At 47.5% G+C, this 22,831-nt stretch overlaps 1 protein-coding gene across 4 annotated transcripts; it reads left to right on the top strand.

The window, feature by feature from the left end:
- The first annotated feature begins 1,958 nt into the window (after positions 1-1,958).
- On the top strand, positions 1,959-22,811 carry LOC115152192 (pannexin-2-like). 4 transcript variants are annotated; one of them, XM_029696778.1, is made up of 6 exons: positions 1,959-2,328; positions 9,108-9,881; positions 14,329-15,443; positions 16,197-16,323; positions 16,562-16,750; positions 22,011-22,811. In XM_029696778.1, exons 2-6 carry the CDS (start codon positions 9,653-9,655, stop codon positions 22,319-22,321), a joined length of 1,971 nt encoding a protein of 656 aa, XP_029552638.1. In that variant the 5' UTR covers positions 1,959-2,328; positions 9,108-9,652; the 3' UTR covers positions 22,322-22,811. The 4 variants fall into 4 exon arrangements, with proteins under 4 accessions (XP_029552638.1, XP_029552635.1, XP_029552639.1 ...); XM_029696775.1 differs by lacking the exon at positions 1,959-2,328 and adding an exon at positions 3,580-3,635; XM_029696779.1 differs by lacking the exon at positions 1,959-2,328 and adding an exon at positions 3,749-3,780.
- Positions 22,812-22,831: the final 20 nt, after the last annotated feature.

The following is a 22,831-nucleotide window of genomic DNA, read 5'->3' on the forward strand; positions in this document are numbered from 1 at the left end:
AAAGTAAAAAAATTCAAGAGCAACAATAAAATAACAATAACTAGGCTATATACAGGGGGTACCAAGTCAATGTGCGGCAGTACAAGTTAGTCAAGGTAATTGAGGTAACATGTACATGTAGGTAGGGGTAAAGTGACTATCCGGGTAGCCATTTCATTAGCTGTTCAGCAGCCTTATGGCTTGGGTGTAGAAGCTGTTAAGAAGCCTTTTGGACCTAGACCTGGTGCTCCGGTACTGCTTGCCGTGCGATAGCAGAGAGAACAGTCTATGGCTAGGGTGGCTGGAGTCTTTGGCAATTTTTAGGGCCTTCCTCTGATACCACCTGGTATAGAGGTCCAGGATGGCAGGAAGCTTGGCCCCAGTGATGTACTGGGCCGTACACACTACCCTCTGAAGTGCTTTGCGGTCGGAGGCAGAGCAGTTGCCATACCGGGCAGTGATGCAACCAGTCAGAATGCTCTCGATGGTGCAGCTGTAGAACTTTTTGAGGATCTGAGGACCCATGCCAAATCTTTTCAGTCGCCTGAGGGGGAATAGGCGTTGTCGTGCCCTCTTCACCACTGTCTTGGTGTGTTGGACCATGATAGTTTGTTGGTGATGTGGACACCAAGGAACATGAATCTCTCAACCTGCACCACTACAACCCCATCGAATAGGGGTGTGCTCTGCCCTCCTTTTCCTGTAGTCCACAATGAGCTCCTTTGTCTTGATCATGTTGAGGGAGAGGTTGTTGTCCTGGTACCACACTGCCAGGTCTCTGACCTCCTCCCTATAGGCTGTCTCATCATTGATCAGGCCTACCACCGTTGTGTCGTCAGCAAACTTAATGATGGTGTTGGAGTCGTGCTTGGCCACGCAGACATGAGTGAACAGCGATTACAGGAGGGTACTAAGCACGCACCCCTGAGGGGCCCGCGTGTTGAGGATCAGCGTGGCAGATGTGTTGTTGCCTACCCTTACAACCTGGGGGCGGCCCGTCAGGAAGTCCAGGATCCAGTTGCAGAGGGAGGTGTTCAGTCCCAGGGTCCTTAGCTTAGTGATGAGCTTTGAGGGTACTATAGTGTTGAATGCTGAGCTGTAGTCAATGAACAGCATTATCATATAGGTGTTCCTTTTGTCCAGGTGGGTGAGGGCAGTGTGGAGTGCAATAGAGATTGCATCATCTGTGGATCTGTTGGGGCGGTATGCAAATTGGACTGGGTCTAGGGTTTCTGGGATGATGGTATTTATGTGAGGCATGACCAGCCTTTCAAAGCACTTCATGGCTACAGATCATGAAGTGCTTTGGGTCGGTGCTAAGGGTCAGTAGTCATTTAAGCAGGTTACCTTGGTGTTCTTGGTTACACCCCCGCACAAGGAGCACCTGTGTAATGATCATGCTGTTTAATCAGCTTCTTGATATGCCACACCTGTCAGGTGGATGGATTATCTTGGCAAATGAGAAATACTCACTAACAGGGATGTAAACAAATTTGTCACAAAATGTTAGAGAAATAAGCTTTTTGTGTGTATGGAACATTTCTGGGATATTTTATTTCATCTCATGAAACATGGGATCAACACTTTAAATGTTACATTTATATATTTGTTCAGTATAAATCATAGCCTATTCCTACTTGGTGTCCTCTTTGTTGTTTCAGCACCAAGGACAGGGTGCGGATGCGTGAAAGACAGCCTAGCCTATTCATCAAAAGTGCATGCAGATCTCAACAGCGGATCAACACATAGATGAAGCCTTCCTATGTAAAGCCAAAACCATAAAAAAAAGAACATTGCCTCAGGCAACTGCTACTTGTGACAACACAGTTGTTTCTTCGGTCAGCATTGCGACGCTGCAGTGGCGGAGAGGAAACCCTATATTTGGAAGCAGTCGTGAGGAGCGCCACCTAACCGGCGAAAACCGGCTAGTAACCTGACTTGTCGCTGAACGGAGTCTGGAGTGGCTCGCCTTGGCTTCGCTGCGCGTTTGCCGAGCCACTTGCTGGCTTGCTATCGATCTGACCTGTCTTGCCAGAAACTGCCTTCATATAACATCCAGACGCACCACACCCCTGAGCAAAAACACAGCTGCTGGTGGGGGCCATGATTGGGGTTGAGGCGCGTTATGGCAGAGTGTTCCCTGTCTAGCTGCTGGCTGTTCTCCCGCCGGCGCGCTTAGGCGATCTGTCCACATAGACCTGCTCAAATGATGAGTCTGGGTTATAATGCCTACATAACAAGGAACGATTGGTTGACTGACTGACTGACTGCTCCGCTCCTCCTGAAACGCCAGACAGAGACTGCTCCATACAGTAGCGTAGCCTACCGGTGAATGAGGAAATCCTTAAGGTTGGTGCTATCCGGAATCCTTGGGACGTCCCTACCCTAAACCCTAACCCCCTACCCTACCCTAACCTTGACCATAACCCTTATCTAACCTTAACCCCAATCTTAAACGTTTGGCTAAATTAAATAGCTAAACTAAATGGGATAATAAGACGATAGTTGGAGCTGTATTAGATTTCAGGCTCTGATCTTGTCCCATCTTGATACTGTGTCCGGCAATATGGTCAGGTGCAGCAAAGAAATACCTAGCAAAGCTGCAGCTGGTTCAAAACAGAGCAGCACACCTTTCCCTTAACTATACATACAGAACTAACATCAACAACATGCACGACAGTCTTTCACGGTTGAGGGTTGACGAGAAATTGGCTACTTCTCTTCTATTATTTTTAAGAAACATGTGTGTGTTGAAAATTCCTAACCACTTGTATAATCTATGCACTTCAAACAGACATACTGTACATACTCCACCAGACATGCCGCTGTGGGTTTCTTCCCTGTACCCAAAATATTAAAAAAAAGATCATTCATCGCTCAGTTATGTATAGCGCCATGTTATCATGGAAAGCTCTGCCACCAGATGTAACTTGGGCAAAAAGCAAGTGTATCTTTAAAAAAACAGATAAAAAACAGATTGTATCACAGCGCCTCTCCTCTTTCTAAATTTCGAATTTAACTGTACTGTATATAAGACTATGAATATGTATATATGAATTGTGTGTAAATAGTATTTTTGTTGTTTCTTGGTGTCTTTCCAATATATAACTCTTATTTGTTGTAAATATTTTGAATTTAATTTAATATCTTATGTTATTCGTGTCTATAATATACTTTGTCATGTATTTATAGCCTACGTTTTATGTGGAACCCAGGAAGAGTAGCTGCTTCATGTGCAGTAGCTAATGGGGACCCTAAGAAATTAGACTAAACTTAACTATTTTAAATTTAAACTTCAATGGGGTGACGTCAGAGTTGGGACGTCCCAAGGATCCCGTTTAGACTACTTCCAAGGTTTCGCGCTTGTTTCCCTCTCTGAAGATCACAACCCGTTGTCCGGGTTTTCACAACACTGTCAAATATGCATCTAAATCAGTATTTGTCGTTTCAATTTGGGCAAGGAGCGTGGAAGCAATAATTAGTTGAATCCTAATGCATTATTGCGTCTTTGGTTCTGAAGAGAGGAGAGAGACAAAACCGGGAGGGGAGGGTGAGGAGGGGTAAAGGCGGAACAAACCGGTGTGCCCTGATAGACGCTGTAGCGGCTCGCCCGCACTGCAGATTAACTCTTAGCAGGCCGAGGATGCACAGGACCGGTGAGTACATTATTTCCTCTCTTTGTGTAAATGGGCGAATTTGAATCCACAGTGAATTCTCGGACTGATATATTTTCCTTATAGATGGACGCTGAATTTCCTGTGCATGTCACCAATATGGACAGGTGGACTGCAGCTAATACAGGTAGCCTATTGAATCTCACAGAGCTGAAAGTCTAGTACGAGTCCTTACTACACCCTTCTCAGATCTTCAGCATCCCATCTACATTTCAGGAGCTGTCCACCGCTCGTGCTGAAACGGCGTGACTTATAGCAGAGTGTTTTGTCCACCGCTCCGTGCTGAAACGGCGTGACTTATAGCGGAGTGTTTTGTCCACCACTCCGTGAAACGGCGTGACTTATAGCAGTGTTTTGTCCACCGCTCCGTGCTGAAACGGCGTGACTTATAGCAGTGTTTTGTCCACCGCTCTGTGCTGAAACGGCGTGACCTATAGCAGTGTTTTGTCCACCGCTCTGTGCTGAAACGGCGTGACTTATAGCAGAGTGTTTTGTCCACCGCTCCGTCCGCTCCGTGCTGAAACGGCGTGACTTATAGCAGAGTGTTTTGTCCACCGCTCCGTGCTGAAACGGCGTGACTTATAGCAGTGTTTTGTCCACCGCTCTGTGCTGAAACGGCGTGACTTATAGCAGAGTGTTTTGTCCACCGCTCCGTGCTGAAACGGCGTGACTTATAGCAGAGTGTTTTGTCCACCGCTCTGTGCTGAAACGGCGTGACTTATAGCGGAGTGTTTTGTCCACCGCTCTGTGCTGAAACGGCGTGACTTATAGCGGAGTGTTTTGTCCACCGCTCCGTGCTGAAACGGCGTGACTTATAGCAGAGTGTTTTGTCCACCGCTCCGTGCTGAAACGGCGTGACTTATAGCAAGCAGTGTTTCGTGCACTGCTCCTTTGATATAAAGTAGCCAATAGCCTGTGGATTACTAGTCAAACCAACAGTGCGGCATGTTTAAGAATGACTCTTGGGAAATGTCACTAGACTAGTAGAGGAAACCCTATAATATCATATTATAGCCAGGAAGTAGCATATAATTATAACCACAATGGCTTCATTGTTATGTTATTGGAGCATTTCGTTTAGCAAGGTAGTTGCATTTGGTGTAGTAGGGGTAGTGTAATCGCTATTGTTTGCAGGGATAACTATCTTTTAAAGTTTGCTCAACCTGTTATTTGTGCACTTGAAGAAAGCTAGCCTATAACAGATTGAATTAGCGTTATACTGCGGACTGTGCGTTGTTGATGTAAGATTACACCATTCGCCATGCTCACTTTATGACAAGAGTAGCTTGTTCTGTGGTTTTTGGAAGGAGGCCAATCTATGAATTGAGGATCACACTCGGAATGGATGTTCACTAATGCTCAAAATGAGGAGGACCGGTGAGAGTACTTGAAGGATCACACAGTTCCACTCACTTTCCTTTAAACATACAGTGAATTGTGTTAACTGCTCCAGCAGTGACTGTCTATAAAATAGGGACAGCCATAACCAAACATGTGGTTTACAGTAGCTAGTGAATGTAGGCATCCCTTTAAAAAAAAAAATCAACTGTGGGGCATAAACTGTTGTAGGACTTTTGCCAAGGGCTCACTACTGCCAGAAGCTGAGTGTTAGAAATGTGATATTGTCCCCTACAAGACTACATTGATTTACAATTGGCAACTGTTGGTTGTAAACCAGATATTTGAACTTGTGGGACAAACATTTACAAGAATCATCAGGTCATAAATGTGGCCTACACCAGTAGCCTAAAGAAAATACTGTTTTATTTTTTTGTGCCCAAGTTGAACCAGCCGTTTCACCTCTGTCTCAGGGCTTTCTCTTCCGTGATCCAAGGGTCCCACAAAGAAGGACCTTTTCTCTGCATCTTCGCTCTGGGGTGAAGTTCCCTCTAGTAGGTACAGATCTAAGATCAACTTCCCGTCCCCCAATCCTAACCTTAACTATTAGTTGGGAAAATGCTAAACTGACCCCAGATCAGCGTCTAGAGGCAACTTCACCCTACACCTGTATCTTCAAAATGAGTAAAAGCGTGTTATCTATTCATCCTTACAGGTCAGCACTGTCGCTACCCATGACTAATGTTTCATTACTGGCAGCTTGACAAGTTGACAGTTTATCTCACAGTGATTTATTTCAGATGTTTTTACAGTAGATTAACTTCATTCTATTCTACATATTGCAGTATGTTACGCTCAGATACATTCCATTTGTCATCATAAATTGTATCATGCATACGCTGAAAAATGTAACGCTTGATAGCATTCAACAGTAAAAAAGTAGAAACGGTATTATTGGAGGGCATAATAGGGCAGAATTCTATGAAAACCAACTTGTTATAATATTAATGATGGGCTCAGCTAGGGGCAGGGAGGGGAGGGTCCGGGAAGCCATTTTATGGAGTAAGTCATGATTGAAACAATCCAGTTAGTAGACATGTTTCCCGTCCCTCTGTCCTTGCACAATGTAATCATTACAGTCTCTCTTCCCCTCTATCTGCAGAATGAATGGGCCAGCTTCTGTGTGAATGATGAGAAGGAGATGGAAAGAGAGGGAGGGAAAGTAAGATGGAGAGAAAGAGAGGGGAGGGGTGTTTGCGGTGAGGTGAGCCGGGACAATGTGATCACAATCCTCTCGAAGGACATTCAAGTAACCTTCCTGTAGTGTGCATGCAGCAGCAGCAGCCCCCTCCACACTTGCAGAGTGCAGCAGTGGCAATGGGACGCACACAAACACATGCATGCACACCTGCACACACACACACACACACACACACACACACACACACACACACACACACACACACACACACACACACACACACACACACACACACACACACACACACACACACACACACACACACACACACACACACACACACACACACACACACACACAAAGCATTAAGAAGCATCCCTGACAGGTGTCCTGGAGTCTGACATTTGACATCCCCAGGTTGGACATAGTGTTCAATAAAGATAATGCCTCACAGCTCCAGGGGGAATCATTTCAAATCAAAGTTTATTGGTCGTGTACACAGAATTGCAGGTGCAGCGAAAGGCTTGTGTTTCTAGCTCCAACAGTGCAGTAATACCTAGCAATTAAAAAATACATACCGATAAATAATTAAATAACAAAAAACACATAAAAATAAGTTATGTCATATGAGCCACTAGAATACCACATATACATATAAAGTGGAAGAAAGTATGTAAACATTATTAAAGTGACCAGTGTTCTCTATGTACATAGGGCAGCAGTCTCTATGGGTAGAATACCTGCTGGTAGCCGGCTAGTATAGTGACTAAGGTTCAGGGGAGGGTACTGGGCGGAGATAGAAGCCTGTTTCTAAGTCGCCCGGTCCCAGCTTTGATGCACCTGCACTGTCTCCGCCTTCTGGGTGGTAGCGGCGTGAACAGGCCATGGCTCGGGTTGCTGATGTCCTTGATGATCTTCTTGGCCTTCCTTTGACACTGGGTGCTGTAGATGTCCTGGAGGGCAGGCAGTGTGCCTCCGGTGATGCATTGGGCTGACCGCACCACCTTCTGGAGAGCCCTGCGGTTGCAGACAGTGCAGCTGCCGTACCAGGCGGTGATCCAGCCCGACAGGATGCTCTCAATGGTGAATCTGTAGAAGTTTGTGAGGGTCTTAGAGGCCAAGCCAAATTTCTTCAGCCTCCTAAGGTTGAAGAGGCCCTGTTGCGCCTTCTTCACCATGCTGTCTGTGTGAAAAGGAACCATTTCAGGTTGTCATTGATGTGCACACCAAGGAACTCGAAGCTTTTGACCCTCTCCGCTGCGGCCCCCTCGATGTGCATGGGGGTGTGCTCTCTCTGAATGACCAGAACATGTCATATGACAAACAATAACATGATATAAATCGCAATCTGACAATATTGATTGACTCAGACAGGAACCAAATCCTTTTTTGTTTGGGAATGTTTGGGAATAAACATATGCCCTTGTACTTGGCGATGCAAAAAAGCTTTGTAAGGCTTTCTAAGGTCCTCTTTCTCATCAGAGAGGGTGACTTCGCCCTTCAGACTACTGCGCTACTTACAGACTAGTTCTTTCAAATCCTATAAAAGGTTTACAGCTGCATCATTGAGAGCATCTTGACTGGCTTCATCACTGCTTGGTGTGGCAACAGCACCGCCCTCGATCACATGGCGCTACAGACGGTGGTACGGACAGCCCAGTACATCACTGGGGCCGAGCTCCCTGCCATTCAGGACCTCTATATCAGGCGGTGTGAAAGGAATGCCCGGAAAATTGTTAAAGACTCTAGCCACCCAAGCCATAGACTGTTCTCTCTGCCACTGCACAGCATGCGGTACCAGTGCATGAAGTCTGACACCAACAGGCTCCTGAACAGCTTCTATTCCCAAGCCATAAGACTGCTAACTAGCTAACAAAATGTCTTCTCGGACTATCTGAGATAACCCTTGTTCACATACACACACACACACACACACACACACACACACACACACACACACACACACACACACACACACACACACACACACACACACACACACACACACACACACACACACACACACACACACACACAAAAACACACACACTCACTTCATTTGCTCACACACACATAACATGCACACAGATTTATACTGAGTCTGCACACATTCACACACACACTCACATGCAATCATCACATACACTGCTGCTACTCTGTTTATCACATATACTTGATGCCTAGTCACCTTACCCCTATACATACAGTATCTACCTATATCACTCCAGTATCCCTGCACATTGTAAATATGGTCTTGGAACAGACCCTGTATATAGCTTACTTATTTCTTCAGTTTTTTTGTTCTACCTTATGTTATTTTTAGTACTACATTGATATTGATTTCTGCATTGTTGGGTTTAGAGCTTGCAAGAAAGGCATTTCACTGTACTTGAGCCCCCACTACTACTGAGTGGGTATTTAAGGCACATAGCCACACAAGGTGACACATAGTAATACTATTATTTATATCATATAGATAATATGGCTCCCAAGTGGCGCAGCGGTCTAAGGCATTACATCTCAGTACAAGAGGTGTCACTGTAGTCCCTGGTTGAAATCCAGGCTGTTTCACATCTGGCTGTGATTGGAAGTCCCATTGGATGGCGCACAATTGGTCCAGGGTAGGCTGTCTTGGTAAATAAGAATTTGTTCTTAACTGACTTGGCTGGTTAAATTTAAAAAATATATATATGGATGAACACTGGATGAGACAGCCTTTCAGTTAATTGCCAAATGGTGTACCTGTGTGCTTCTCTGGTTATAGAGATTATCCTAACCAGAGAACTTACTTCAACTCTTTTTAATGTTCACTAAGCTTGTGTTTTTGTGCTTTATTTTTTCAGTCTCTTTTTGGAAAAAAAAGGCCAACATTTTGTATGTTTAAATCAAACTAATCGCCAATCTGTCTTTCACAGGAGGAAGGACAGGAGGTATCCCTGTTGCTCTGGGCATGGTACAAACTTACAAACTCATCTGCGAGGAACCGCACTCTTTGAGAACCGAGAGAAAGATCATATGTCCTCTCTTCAACCTGACACACTGTGTGTGGACCAAAGCCAGGTAAAGGTGAGAGAGGACAAAAGCACAGAATGTACACAGCACAACTGGAACACACTGAAAACCACTGACTGAACCTAACGTCCTTTCTCAATGTTGGAAGAGACAGTCAGAGAGCATTGTTTGTCCCACTCACTCTCAGTGAACATACCCCAGACTGTCTCGTGTGAGTAAAGGTAGCTAGGAGGACGGGGCAAAAGGTGGGAGGTCCCACTCACAGTCAGTGAAGATCCCAAGACACCCAAGAGACTATCCATCAAGACCCAGCCATTACTGACTTTACATAGCCACATAACCAGGTCTGGCCAGGAGACAGCCAGTCCTGTGTGTGTGGAAGTAGCCCAGTGTGTGTAGGTGGAGGTAGCTAGGAGGAGGAGGGGCGCCAGTTCTCTTCTCAGGCCGGATGCAGAACATCCTCGAGCAGAACTTAGACATGGCCACGGCTCTGCTGGCGGGGGAGAAGCTGAAGGAGCTGATTCTGCCTGGCTCTTCTCAGGATGAGAAGGGAGGCATGCTGGCCGGCCTCATGGTCCAGCTCAAACTAGAGCTACCATTTGACCGCGTCGTCACCATCGGCACAGTCATTATCCCCATCCTGCTTGTCACCCTCGTCTTCACAAGGAACTTCGCAGGTCAGTGGGTCGGCCAGACGGCAGATCTGGGTTCAAATACTATTTGAAGTCATTTGAAATACTGTGCTTGATTGAGCTTGTCTGTGGTAATTGAACCAGTAGAATAGTTGCAACAGTACAAACACCACCCATTTGGCACAGCAGGCAGACCAGAGCAAACGCTAATAGTATTTAAGATTTAGAATAGTATTTGAACCCAGGTCTGGCAGAGTGCCCATAGAGGGGGCTGTGACAGTGCCGTGCTGCTTCTGTAAACGCCAAACACACACAGCAGGCTGAGAACGTTCTGTCCTAATGTGTTGTTGTTGACTCATCACATCAGCCTCTCACTTAACACTGAACCAGAGCACAGATACTGTAGTAGTCAGCTGTAGTAGCTTCATGTTATTCATACTATGACATTGGTATATAGAAAAAACACCAACAAAGGTTGCTCTCACAGACAAAGCCCCAACAACATTGGCATTCAGAATGTCTAACATAGTAGGATGCAAGGGTGCTCTATGTTATTTTTATCCGAATGATTGAACACCATAGAGAGATCTGGGGAGTTGAGGGTTAGTATGCAATGTATTTGGTGTTTGATGTGAGAAAGATCAGTGCAGACATTAGGCTGGGCCACTGTGGTGGACAGAGAGGAAGGTGGGGGCGTAGCTTAATGCTGAGTCAGGCTGTCTGCATAGCAGCACCAACCAGCTGTGACTGAGCATTTCACTTAGTGCTGGGCGGAGCCCATTTCTGCATTTTCTGCACTGCTCCTCCCCAAAACTCGAAAACATGGGTCACCCATAGGACTCATTCGATAGGCCCCACACACATCTGAAGTGCCATGGCAGCAACCGATGACAGCAGTTCAATGTGCACTATATTGCATTTAAGTACAATGCAATACTTATTGTATTGATGTCCTTGGTTAGTGCCCACAAATTGTACACACTTATTGTATTGATGTACTTGGTTAGTGCCCTGAAATTGTACACACTTATTGTACTGATGTACTTGCTTAGTGCCCTCAAATTGTGTACATTCTGGTGGATTTAACTCTCCTAAAATAGGTGGAGTAACAATAAAGAACAATGAAATAAACTTTCTCAAGCCTGAAAAACAGCATTTTCCCAGACACAGTACTTGTCCCCCAGCCACCTGACTCAGCGCTCTGCACTCAGTGTGCAATGTTGTCATGCTCGGTCCAACACTCATTAAATGAAAGTCACAAGTGCGCCTCAGGGACAAATCTGCCCCTGAACCACCCAGACCTTGGCAGTCGGCAGTCGGCAGCCGAATGGCCTTGCTGCTACCGTGCTCAGCATAACAGGGAAAGAGTGGATGGAATACAAGTGTGGCTTGAAGTGATGCCTCCTCCTCAGTCTCCTCTGCATTCGGTTTTATACCAAAAATCAGCACTATCAAATCAAATGAAATTGTATTGGTCACATACACATATTTAGCAGATGTTATTGTGGGTGTAGCGAAATGCTTGTGTTCCTAGCTCCAACAGTGCAGTAGTATCTAACAATTGACAACAATACACACAAATCTAAAAGTAAAATAATGGAATTAAGAAATATATAAATATTAGGATGAGCAATGTCGGAGTGGCATTGACTAAATACAGTAGAATAGAATACAGTATATACATATGAAATGAGTAAAGCAGTATGTAAACATTATTTTAAGTGACTAGTGTTACATTATTAAAGTGACCAGTTTTTCCATGTCTATGTATATAGAGCAGCAGCCTCTAAGGTGCAGGGTTGAGTAACTGGGTGGTAGCCAGCTAGTGATGGCTATTTAACAGTCTGATGGCCTTGAGATAGAAGCTGATTTTCAGTCTCTCGGTCCCAGCTTTGATGCACCTGTACTGACCTCGCCTTCTGGATGATAGCGGGGTGAACAGGCCGTGGCTCGGGTGGTTGATGTCCTTGATGATCTTTTTGGCCTTCCTGTGACATGTGGAGAGCCCTGCTGTTGCAGACGGTGCAGTTGCCATACCAGGCTGTGATGCAGCCCGACAGGATGCTCTCAATAGTGCATCAGTAAAAGTTTGTGAGGGTCTTAGGTGCAAAGCCAAATTTCTTCAGCCTCCTGAGGTTGAAGAGGCGCTGTTGCGTCTTCTTCACCACACTGTCTGTGTGGGTGGACCATTTCAGATCGTCAGTGATGTGTATGCCGAGGAACCACCTCCACTGCAGTCCAGTCAATGTGGATAAGGGTGTGCTTCCACGATTGTTGTCATTGAGGGAGAGGTTATTTTCCTGGCACCACTCTGCCAGGTCCCTCACCACCTCCCTGTAGGCTGTCTCATCATTGTTGCTTATCAGGCCTACCATGGTTGTGTCGTCTGCAAACTTGATGATTGAGTTGGAGGCGTGTGTGGCCACGCAGTCATGGGTGAACAGGAAGTACAGGAGGGGGCTGAGTACGCACCCTTGTGGGGCCCCTGTGTTGCGGATCAGTGAAGTGGAGGTGTTGTTTCCTACCTTCATGACCTGGGGGCGGCCCGTCAGGATGTTCAGGACTCAGTTGAACAGGGCGGGGTTCAGACTCAGGGCCCTGAGCTGAATGATGAGCTTGGAGGGTACTATGGTGTGTATGAGATGGACGAGGCAATCCGTGTCTTCCAGAGATGATTGAAACCTGAGAGCTCTTCAGACATACAGTACTAGTCAAAAGTTTGCACACACTTACTCATTCCAGGGTTTTTCTTTATTTTTACTATTTTCTCCATTGTACAATAATAGTGAAGAAATCAAAACTATGAAATAACACATATGGGATCATGTAGTAACCAAACAAGTGATAAACAAATCAAAATATATTTTATATTTGATATTGTCCTTTGCCTTGATGACAGATTTGCACACTCTTGGCATTCCCTCAACCAGCTTCATGAGGTAGTCACCTGGAATGCATTTCAATTAAAATGTTAAAAGTACATTTGTGGAATTTCTTTCCTTCTTAATACGTTTGAGACAATTAGTTTTGTTGTGAGAAGGTAGGGGTGGTATACAGAAGATAGCCCTATTTGGTAAAATACCAAGTCCATATTATTGCAAGGACAGGTCAAATAAGCAAAGAGAAATGACAGTCCATCATTACTTTAAGACATGAAGGTCAGTCAATCCGGGAAAATGGCAAGAACTTTGAAAGGTTATTCAAGTGCAGTCACAAAAACCATCAAGCGCTATGACGAAACTGGCTCTTATGAGGACCGCCACAGGAAAGGAAGACCCAGAGTTACCTCTGCTGCAGAGGATAAGTTCAGTAGAGTTAACTGCACCTCAGATTGCAACCCAAATAAATGCTTCACAGAGTTCAAGTAACAGACACATCTCAACATAAACTGTTCAGAGGATACTGTGTGAATCAGCCCTTCATGGTCAAATTGCTGAAAAGAAACCACTACTGAAGGACACCAATAATAAGAAGAGACTTGATTGGGCCAAGAAACATGAGCAATGGACATTAGACTGGTAGAAATCTGTCCTTTGGTGTGATGAGTCCAAATTTGAGATTTTTGGTTCCAACTGCCTGTCTTTGTGAGACGCAGAGTAGGTGAACGAATGATCTCTGCATGTGTGGTTCCCACTGTAAAGCATGGAAGAGGAGGTGTGATGGTGTGGGGGTGCTTTGCTGGTGACACTGTCGGTGATTTATTTAGAATTCAAGGCACACTTAACCAGCATGTTTACCACAGCATTCTGCAGCAATACGCCATCCCATCTGGTTTGCGCTTAGTGGGACTATCATTTGTTTTTCAACAGGACAATGACTCAACACACCTCCAGGCTGTGTAAGGGCTATTTGACCAAGAAGGAGATTGATGGAGTGCTGATTCAGATGACCTGGCCTCCACAGTCACCTGAGCTCAACCCAATTGAGATGGTTTGGGATGAGTTGGACCGCAGAGGAAAGGAAAAGCAGGCAACAAGTGCTCAGCATATGCGGGAACTCCTTCAAGACTGTTGGAAAAGCATTCCAGGTGAAGCTGGTTGAGAGAATGCCAAGATTGTGTAAATCTGTCATCAAGGCAAAGGGTGGCTACTTTGAAGAATCTGAAATATAACAAATATTTTGATTTGTTTAACACTTTTTTTGGTTACTACATGATTCTATATGTGTTATTTCATAGTTTTGATGTCTTCCCTATTTTTCTACAATGTAGAAAATAGGAAAAATAAAGAAAACCCTTGAATGAGTAGGTGTGTCCACACTTTTGACTGGTACTGTATGATGAAATGGATAAATGGTATTTCCCCCCACATAAGAAACATCTATAGAATGAACATTATTCTTATAAGGACTGACTGTAAAAAGTTTGGCATTTCAATTTAACTAATTTTATATTAATTTCATTCACTTACTGTAGAGATTACAAACGTACATAACCATCAGTCATGTTGTAATGTTTCATTATAACTAATTCTCTCCATCTTTTCCCTCTCAGAGGAGTCAATCTACTGCTACACGCCTCACAACTTCACCCGTGACCAGGCCCTGTACGCACGAGGCTACTGTTGGACAGAGCTGCATGACGCCGTGCCCGGGGTGGAGCCTGAACTTCGACCTTCGCTGTTCGAGCACAAGTTCCTGCCCTATGCCCTGCTGGCCTTTGCTGGCATCATGTACATCCCTGCTCTCGGCTGGGAGTTCATGGCCTCCACAAGACTTACCTCCGAGCTCAACTTTCTGCTTCACGAGATCGACAACTGCTACCACCGGGCGGCCGAGGGCCGGGCCCCTAAAATCGAGAAGCAGATCCAGTCTAAAGGACCGGGTATCACTGAGAAAGAGAGACGTGAGATCATCGAGAACGCGGAGAAGGAGAAGAGCCCCGAGCAGAACCTGTTTGAGAAGTACCTGGAGAGACGAGGCCAGAGCAACTTCCTGGCCAAGCTGTACTTGGGGCGCCACCTGGCCATCATCTGCCTCAGCTCCATCCCCATCTCCTACCTGAGCGCCTACTGGCACCGCCAGCGCCAGAACGAGTTCAGCTGTGCCCTGGGGGAGCCTCCAGACACCAGCAGCATCCCAGAGCTGAGGCTCAGCGTCAACTGCAAACTGCCGGCCGTGCAGCTGCAGCGAATCATGGCCGCCGTGGACATCGCCCTGCTGAGCACCATGAACCTCGTCATCCTGGTCAACCTGCTGCACCTGTTTGTGGTGCGCAAGTCCAACTTTGTGTTCGACAAACTGCACAAGGTGGGCATCAAGACGCGGAGGCGCTGGCAAAAGTCCCAGTTCTGCGACATCAACATTCTGGCCATGTTCTGTAACGAGAACCGTGACCACATCAAGTCACTCAACCGCCTGGACTTCATCACCAATGAGAGCGACCTCATGTATGACAACGTGGTGAGGCAGCTGCTGGCCGCGCTGGCCCAGTCTAACCAAGATGTCACGCCCACTGTGAGGGACTCAGGCATCCAGACCCTAGATCCCAATATGGACCCCTCTCTCCTGGGGGTTGGGGAGCTGGGAGGTGAGCCGCTGGTCATCAAACGACCACGCAAGAAGATGAAGTGGATCCCCAGCTCCAACCCTCTCCCGCAGCCCTTTAAGGTAGGACCCCATACACTAGGCCTAAATGTTGCCTGTCAAAGGTCTGCATATTTTGGCCACTTATAATAGGCTGGAAACACTATATGTTTGTCTAAAGGTAAATTACACCCAGTAAGTGTATTTATGTTAGGATTAATTACCACCACATGAAAAGAGGAGATTCCAGATTTTAGACCCAAATTAACTTGATTCATCTTGTAACTTGCCCGGCCTCAAGATACCTGTGGATTTCCTACAGGTTAATACCTGAGGATAATAATGTAAATTAATATAAGCAGTAAAATAGTCTTCACCCACTGTGCTGAAAAACCAAAGCACCACTTACTGTACAGTGGGTTGTACTCAGTGGACCAGAGCAATACCAGCAATATTTTAATCGGCGTTTATTGAGAAGACTTGACATTAGCCTTTTCCGATTGAAAGGCCCATAGATAAATTAGTCTCTCAGCAAGAGATGGCACAGTGTACTCAATTAGAACTCTAAAGGCAGAGAACCTAATCGGTTTCAATCAGAACTAACAATGTTATATCTGTTAAAGGGATCGTTCACTTTTTAAGTTTGAGCTTTTTTGCATATTTATTAGGGTGATGTTGTTTCATCCAAACCGTTTTTAAGTTTGTTAAAACCTGAGGTAACACTTACTAAGTCGGGAAAAACCTTAGGGAAGGAAAACCTCCAAAAAGTGAACTATCCCTTTAATAATCTAATCCTACTTGGGATAATTGTACTAACTGTCCATGTCCATTGTGAAGGAACCTCTGACAATGACGCGTTTGGAGAACAGCATTAAGCCTGAGAAGCCCAAACTGGTGAGGAGGAAAACAGTGGCAGAGAGCTACGTCGCTCCTTTAAGCAAGAGCACACAGTACTCTGCTAAAGGTACTGTACTGAGAGCAGTGACATTACTGTAGAAAATTAGGGTAAATGAAGGTAACGTTTATGGTTACTCAGAATGTTTCTATAGGACTCTATTTTGTATATTTGACTAAAACTGCTTTTGCTTCTGGAATGTCAAATGCTGTACATAAAGTTGTGCAATTTCTGCACTTTTCAGTCTCACTGTTGTGTTCCATCTCTGCTGACCATATCTGTTGAATCTGTTGAATGCCGACTGCAGATATGAGCACAATGGAGAAAAAGCATAGTCGCAACTTTTCCCTGGATGTCCACCCGTACATGCTGACCATCCGTAAGCCCACCAAAGTAGAGACAGTCAGCGCAGAGCCTCTACCCCCAGACCACACCCTGGATGCGGTGTTCATCGAGGGCACACACACCATTGTCCATGTCTCCGCTTCTATCACAGGTAAGATTGCCATGCTTAATCTCAGGACGGATCTCTCACCAAGGCAACCAAACCATATTCTATATATACTCCTGTGTCCCCTGATTCTTGTTGACGTTTTAGATCAAGGAGAAATAGGTGAAAAATAGCCCACTAACAGAACACTTCACGGAATGGTGAGGTTTATTTGCAATATATAGAACCCAGAGTTTTTCATGACCAATTCGTCCTTATAAGCTACACCAGGATTCCCCAACTGGCGGCCCGCGGGTGATTTTATTTGGCCCCTCAAGTTTTCTGAGCAAAAAATTCTATAAATAATAATAATAATAATTGTTTGCATAATTTTCATTGTTGGACATAAAAGACTGTAAAACCACCAGGAAATCAGTGATTTTAATCTAAGATATCTGTTTCTGTAATCGGCCTGTGTGTAGCTGGTGTAGAGAGTCAGGCACAGGACAGCAGATATGAGTAATCAACGTATTTACTCAAGTAATCACAAATACAACACAATATACCGAGCCCACAATAACGGACCGTAACAAGACAAACAATTACTCACAAACAAACATGGGGGAACAGAGAGTTAAATAATGAACAAGTAATTGGGGGATTGAAACCAGGTGTGTAAGACAAAGACAAAACAAATGGAAAATGAAAAGTGGATCGGCGATGGCTAGAAGGCCGGTGACGTAGACCGCCGAACGCCGCCCGAACAAGGAGAGGGAACGACTTCGGCGGAAGTCACGACAGTACCCCCACCTTGATGCGTGCCTCCAGCAGCGCGCCGACACCGACCTCGGGGATGACCCGGAGGACGAGGCGCAGGGCGATCCGGATGGAGACGGTGAAACTCCCGCAGCAACGAAGGGTCCAAGATGTCCTCCACCGGCACCCAGCATTTCTCCTCCGGACCGTACCCCTCCCACTCCACGAGGTACTGAAGGTCCCTCGCCCGACGCCTCGAGTCCAGGATGGCTCGAACAGCATACGCCGGGGCCCCCTCGATGTCCAGAGGGGGTGGAGGAACCTCCCGCACCTCAGACTCCTGGAGTGGACCATCCACCACCGGCCACATGGAACGAGGGATTAATACGGTAATCTGGGGGAAGCTGTAACCTGTAGCATACCTCGTTCAGTCTCCTCAGGACTTTGAATGGCCCCACAAACTGCGGACCCAGCTTCCGGCAGGGCAGGCGGAGAGGCAGGTTTCGGGTCGAGAGCCAGACCTGGCACCGGGGCCTCACTGCGATGGCGGTTGGCGCTCGCCTTCTGCTGCCTCACGGTCCGTTGCAGGTGCACATGGGCGGCATCCCAGGTCTCCTTCGAGCGCTTAAACCATTCGTCCACCGCAGGAGCTTCGATCTGGCTCTGATGCCAAGGTGCCAGAACCGGCTGATACCCCAGTACGCACTGGAAGGGAGAGAGGTTAGTGGAGGAGTGGCGGAGTAAGTTTTGGGCCATCTCTGCCCAGGGGATAAATGCCGCCCACTCCCCCGGCCGGTCCTGGCAATATGACTGCAGAAACCTACCCACATCCTGGTTTACTCTCTCCACCTGCCCGTTACTCTCGGGGTGAAAACCTGAGGTGAGGCTGACCGAGACCCCCAGACATTCCATGAACGCTCTCCAGACCCTGGACGTGAACTGGGGACCCCGATCAGAGACTATGTCCTCAGGCACCCCATAGTGCCGGAAGATGTGAGTAAACAGGGCCTCCGCAGTCTGTAGGGCCGTAGGGAGACCGGGCAAAGGGAGGAGACGGCAGGACTTAGAAAAACAATCCACAACGACCAGGATCGTGGTGTTGCCCTGTGAGGGAGGAAGATCCGTCAAGAAGTCCACCGACAGGTGCGACCTCGGCCGTTGTGGAACGAGTAGGGGTTGTAACTTCCCTCTGGGCAGGTGCCTGGGAGCCTTGCACTGGGCGCACACCGAGCAGGAGGAAACATAAACCCTCACGTCCTTGGCCAAGGTGGACCACCAGTACTTCCCACTAAGGCAACGCACCGTCCGAAAGATGCCAGGATGACCAGAGGAGAGTGACGTGTGGGCCCAATAGATCAAACGGTCGCGGACAGCAGACGGAATGTACAGGCACCCAGATGAGCCAGCACGGGAGCCGAGGTAAACAGAGCCTTCAGGTGACCAAAAGCCCTGTCCGCCTCAGCCGACCACTGCAGTCGCACCGGTCCCCCCTTCAGCAGTGAGGTAATGGGAGCCGCTACCTGACCAAAATCCCGGATAAACCTCCGGCAGTAGTTGGCAAACCCTAGAAACCACTGCACTTCCTTTACCGTGGTGGGAGTCAGCCAATTACGCATGGCTGAAATGCGGTCACTCTCCATCTCCACCCCTGAAGTGGAAATGCGGTACCCTAGGAAGGAGACGGACTGTTGGAAGAACAGACATTTCTCAGCCTTGACGTACAGGTCATGCTCCAACAGTCGACCCAGCACCCTGCGCACCAGGGACACATGCTCGGCGCGTGTAGCGGAGTATATCAGAATGTCGTCGATATACACCACTACACCCTGCCCGTGCAGGTCACGGACAATCTCGTCAACAAAGCCCTGGAAGACTGATGGAGCATTCATCAACCCGTACGGCATGACGAGGTACTCATAGTGCCCTGAGGTGGTACTAAATGCCGTCTTCCACTCGCCCCCCTCCCGGATGCGCACCAGGTTGTAAGCGCTCCTGAGATCCAATTTTGTGAAGAAGCGCGCCCCGTGCATTGACTCAATTGCACTGGCGATGAGAGGCAGCGGGTAGCTGTACCTCACTGTGATCTGATTGATACCCCGATAGTCAATACACGGGCACAGACCTACATCATTCTTCTTCACAAAAAATAAACTTGAGGAGGCAGGTGAAGTGGAGGGCCGAATGTATCCCTGCCCCAGGGATTCGGAGACATATGTTTCCATAACCATCGTCTCCTCCTGTGACAGAGGATACACGTGACTCCTGGGAAGTGCTGCGTCTACCAGGAGATTTATCGCGCAATCCCCCTGTCGATGGGGTGGTAATTGAGTCACATTCTTCTTACAGAAGGCGAGAGCCAAATCGGCATATTCTGAGGGGATGAGCACGGTGGAGACCTGGTCTGGACTTTCCACCGTAGTCGCACCGATGAAAACTCCTACACACCTCCCCGAGCACTCTCGTGACTACCCATTGAGAGCCCTCTGTTGCCACGAAATAGTGGGGTCATGACAGGCCAACCAGGGTAGGCCCAGCACCATGGGAAACGCAGGAGAATCAATAAGGAAGAAACTGATTCTCTCCTTGTGACCCTCCTGCGTAACCATGTCTAGTGGAGCGGTGGCCTCCCTAATCAGCCCTGACCCTAATGGTCGATTATCTAGGGCATGCACAGGAAAGGGCATATCCACAGGAACAAGGGGATCCCTAAACTATGGGCAAATGAACGGTCAATAAAATTCCCAGCTGCGCCTGAATCTACGAGCGCCTTATGCTGGGAATGCGGGGAAAACTCAGGAAATTTAATAAACACATACATGTGAGCAGGGGGCTCTGGGTGAGCCTGGTGCCGACTCACCTGGGGTGACATGATAGTGCCCTGCCTGCTGCCTCGACTCCCTGAGAAACCCCCCCAGCACCAACCAGCAGTGTGCCCTCTGCGGCCACAGATGGTGCAGGGAATGGCCCCTCCTCCGGTCGCCCTAAGCGCAGCACCTCCCAGCTTCATGGGCGTTGGAGCGGAGGTGCTGGGGGATGGAACTGACAGGCCCCGATCCGGATGTCCGCGGGTAGCCAGCAGGTTGTCCAGCCGGATGGACAGGTCCACCAGCTGGTCCAACGTGAGGGTGGTGTCTCGGCAGGCCAACTCCCGACGGACGTCCTCGCACAGACTGCACCGGTAGTGATCGATCAGGGCCCTGTCGTTCCATCCCACGCTGGCGGTCAGGGTCCGGACGTCCAATGCGAAATCCTGCGCGCTCCTCGTCCCCTGCCTCAGGTGGAACAGACATTCACCCGCCGCTTGACCCTCAGGCGTTGTGGTCAAAAACTGCCCGAAAGCGGCGGGTGAACTCTGCGTAATGGTCCAGTGCCGCATCTCCTTCACTCCATACGGCGTTTGCCCACTCCAGGGCTTTGCCTGAGAGGCAGGAGACGAGGGCGGACACGCTCTCACGTCCCGAAGGAGCCGGGTGGACGGTCACCAGGTAGAGTTCCAGCTGGAGAAAGAACCCCTGGCATCCGGCAGCCGTCCCATCATACTCCCTCGGGAGCGCGAGTCGAATCCCACTGGGATCGGGTGAAGGAGGGGTGGACAGTGGGGCCTGCTGTAGTGGGGCTGGTGGAGGCGCTGGACGACCTCCTCCTCTCTCCCAACGATCCATCGTCTGCTGCACGCGATCCATGGCGGTGCCCAGACGTTGCAACATGGTCGCGTGCTGCTGGACGCGCTCCTCTACCGCCACAGGGAGGGCGTCTGCTCCTGCTGACTCCATTTGACAGGTGAGTAATTCTGTAATTGGCCTGTGTGTAGCTGGTGTAGAGAGTCAGGCACAGGACAGCAGATATGAGTAATCAACGTATTTACTCAAGTAATCACAAATACAACACAATATACCGAGCCCACAATAACGGACCGTAACAAGACAAACAATTACTCACAAACAAACATGGGGGAACAGAGGGTTAAATAATGAACAAGTAATTGGAGGATTGAAACCAGGTGTGTAAGACAAAGACAAAACAAATGGAAAATGAAAAGTGGATCGGCGATGGCTAGAAGGCCGGTGACGTCGACCGCCGAACGCCGCCCGAACAAGGAGAGGGACCAATTTCGGCGGAAGTCGTGACAGTTTCCAAGTATTCCAATGCAAAATAGAGAGACGTGATTGTATACAAATGTAAGCAAGGTTTGAATTGATTATGGGTTAGTCAAACATATCTGTTTGTGCTTCTTGCGGTCAATTGGCCCACGGCTGAATGTAGTTGATGATCCCTGGGCTACACTCTTAGAAAAAAGGGTTCAAAAGGGTTCTTTGGCTGTCCCCCATAGGATAACCCATTTAGGTTCCAGATTGAAACTCTTTTTTACCTGGAACAAAAAGGGTTCTTCAAAGTGTTCTCCTATGGGGACAGCTGAAGAACCCTTTTAAGTTCTAGATCACACCTTTTTTTCTAAGAGTGTACAAGTAGGCTATAACTAGGGTCTAACGTTTTTCCGGGATAGGTCATGTGGTCTGGAAAAATTCTGGGCCTGTGTACCGTTCTGTTTTCTCTCTCTCTCTCTTTTTAGAAAAAAAAGATCGCACTCCAGAATCCACCAACACAGTCTTCTCTACAATGACCGTCCCCACCAGCACCTATATGAACGGTGCCACTCCCAGCCCCAACCCACCCTTTCTCGCTGACCGCCATCTTACAGAACCACTGATCGAGCAAGAGGAGCCTGAAGATGCCCAACCTGCAGTCTTCACTCGGATCCCTTCCCACCAGCTGCTCAGTATGCATCAGCTACTCAGTATGGAGGAAGAGGAGGCTAGAGGCCAGGGGGCCAGACTGTCTGAGAGACCCGGGGGGGAACTGATCTCTGCTGGGGAGTGTTGAGGAGGAGACACACACGTCCCATCCCACCTATAGCCAAAAGCCACATTGTCCCCCTGATCCCTAGTTATGCTGTGCTCATACCTCACTACTCCTCTGGTGAAGGCACTGAGTGCGAGTGCTGATGGTGCTGAACCAGATTTTTTAGCTGCAGTGTTGAAGATTTAACAAGATGGAACATAAGAGAGGATAGTGGTTCAATGTGTTCTGATCTACCCATAGTCATCTGACTGCTGTTACTCTCTCCACACATGAAGCCTTCGTTGAAATGCACACAGGAGCATTACCTTTGTAGATCCTGCACAGTTGAATGGAGCATTTGTTGGTCATGTTCTTGACTTGGAGAAGAAGCAGCTCTTAATGAAAAAGATAAGAAAGGGAATAGGGAAGACATACGGTTTGAAGCTTTTTAAATACATTTTAGAAAAGCACACAATCTATAGTTCTTTCGGAAAGTAATCAGGGCCCTTCACTTTTTCCACATTTTGTTACGTTATAGCCTTATTATAAAAT

The sequence above is a fragment of the Salmo trutta genome, chromosome 17 (assembly GCF_901001165.1).
Source record: "Salmo trutta chromosome 17, fSalTru1.1, whole genome shotgun sequence".
Lineage (NCBI taxonomy): Eukaryota > Metazoa > Chordata > Actinopteri > Salmoniformes > Salmonidae > Salmo > Salmo trutta.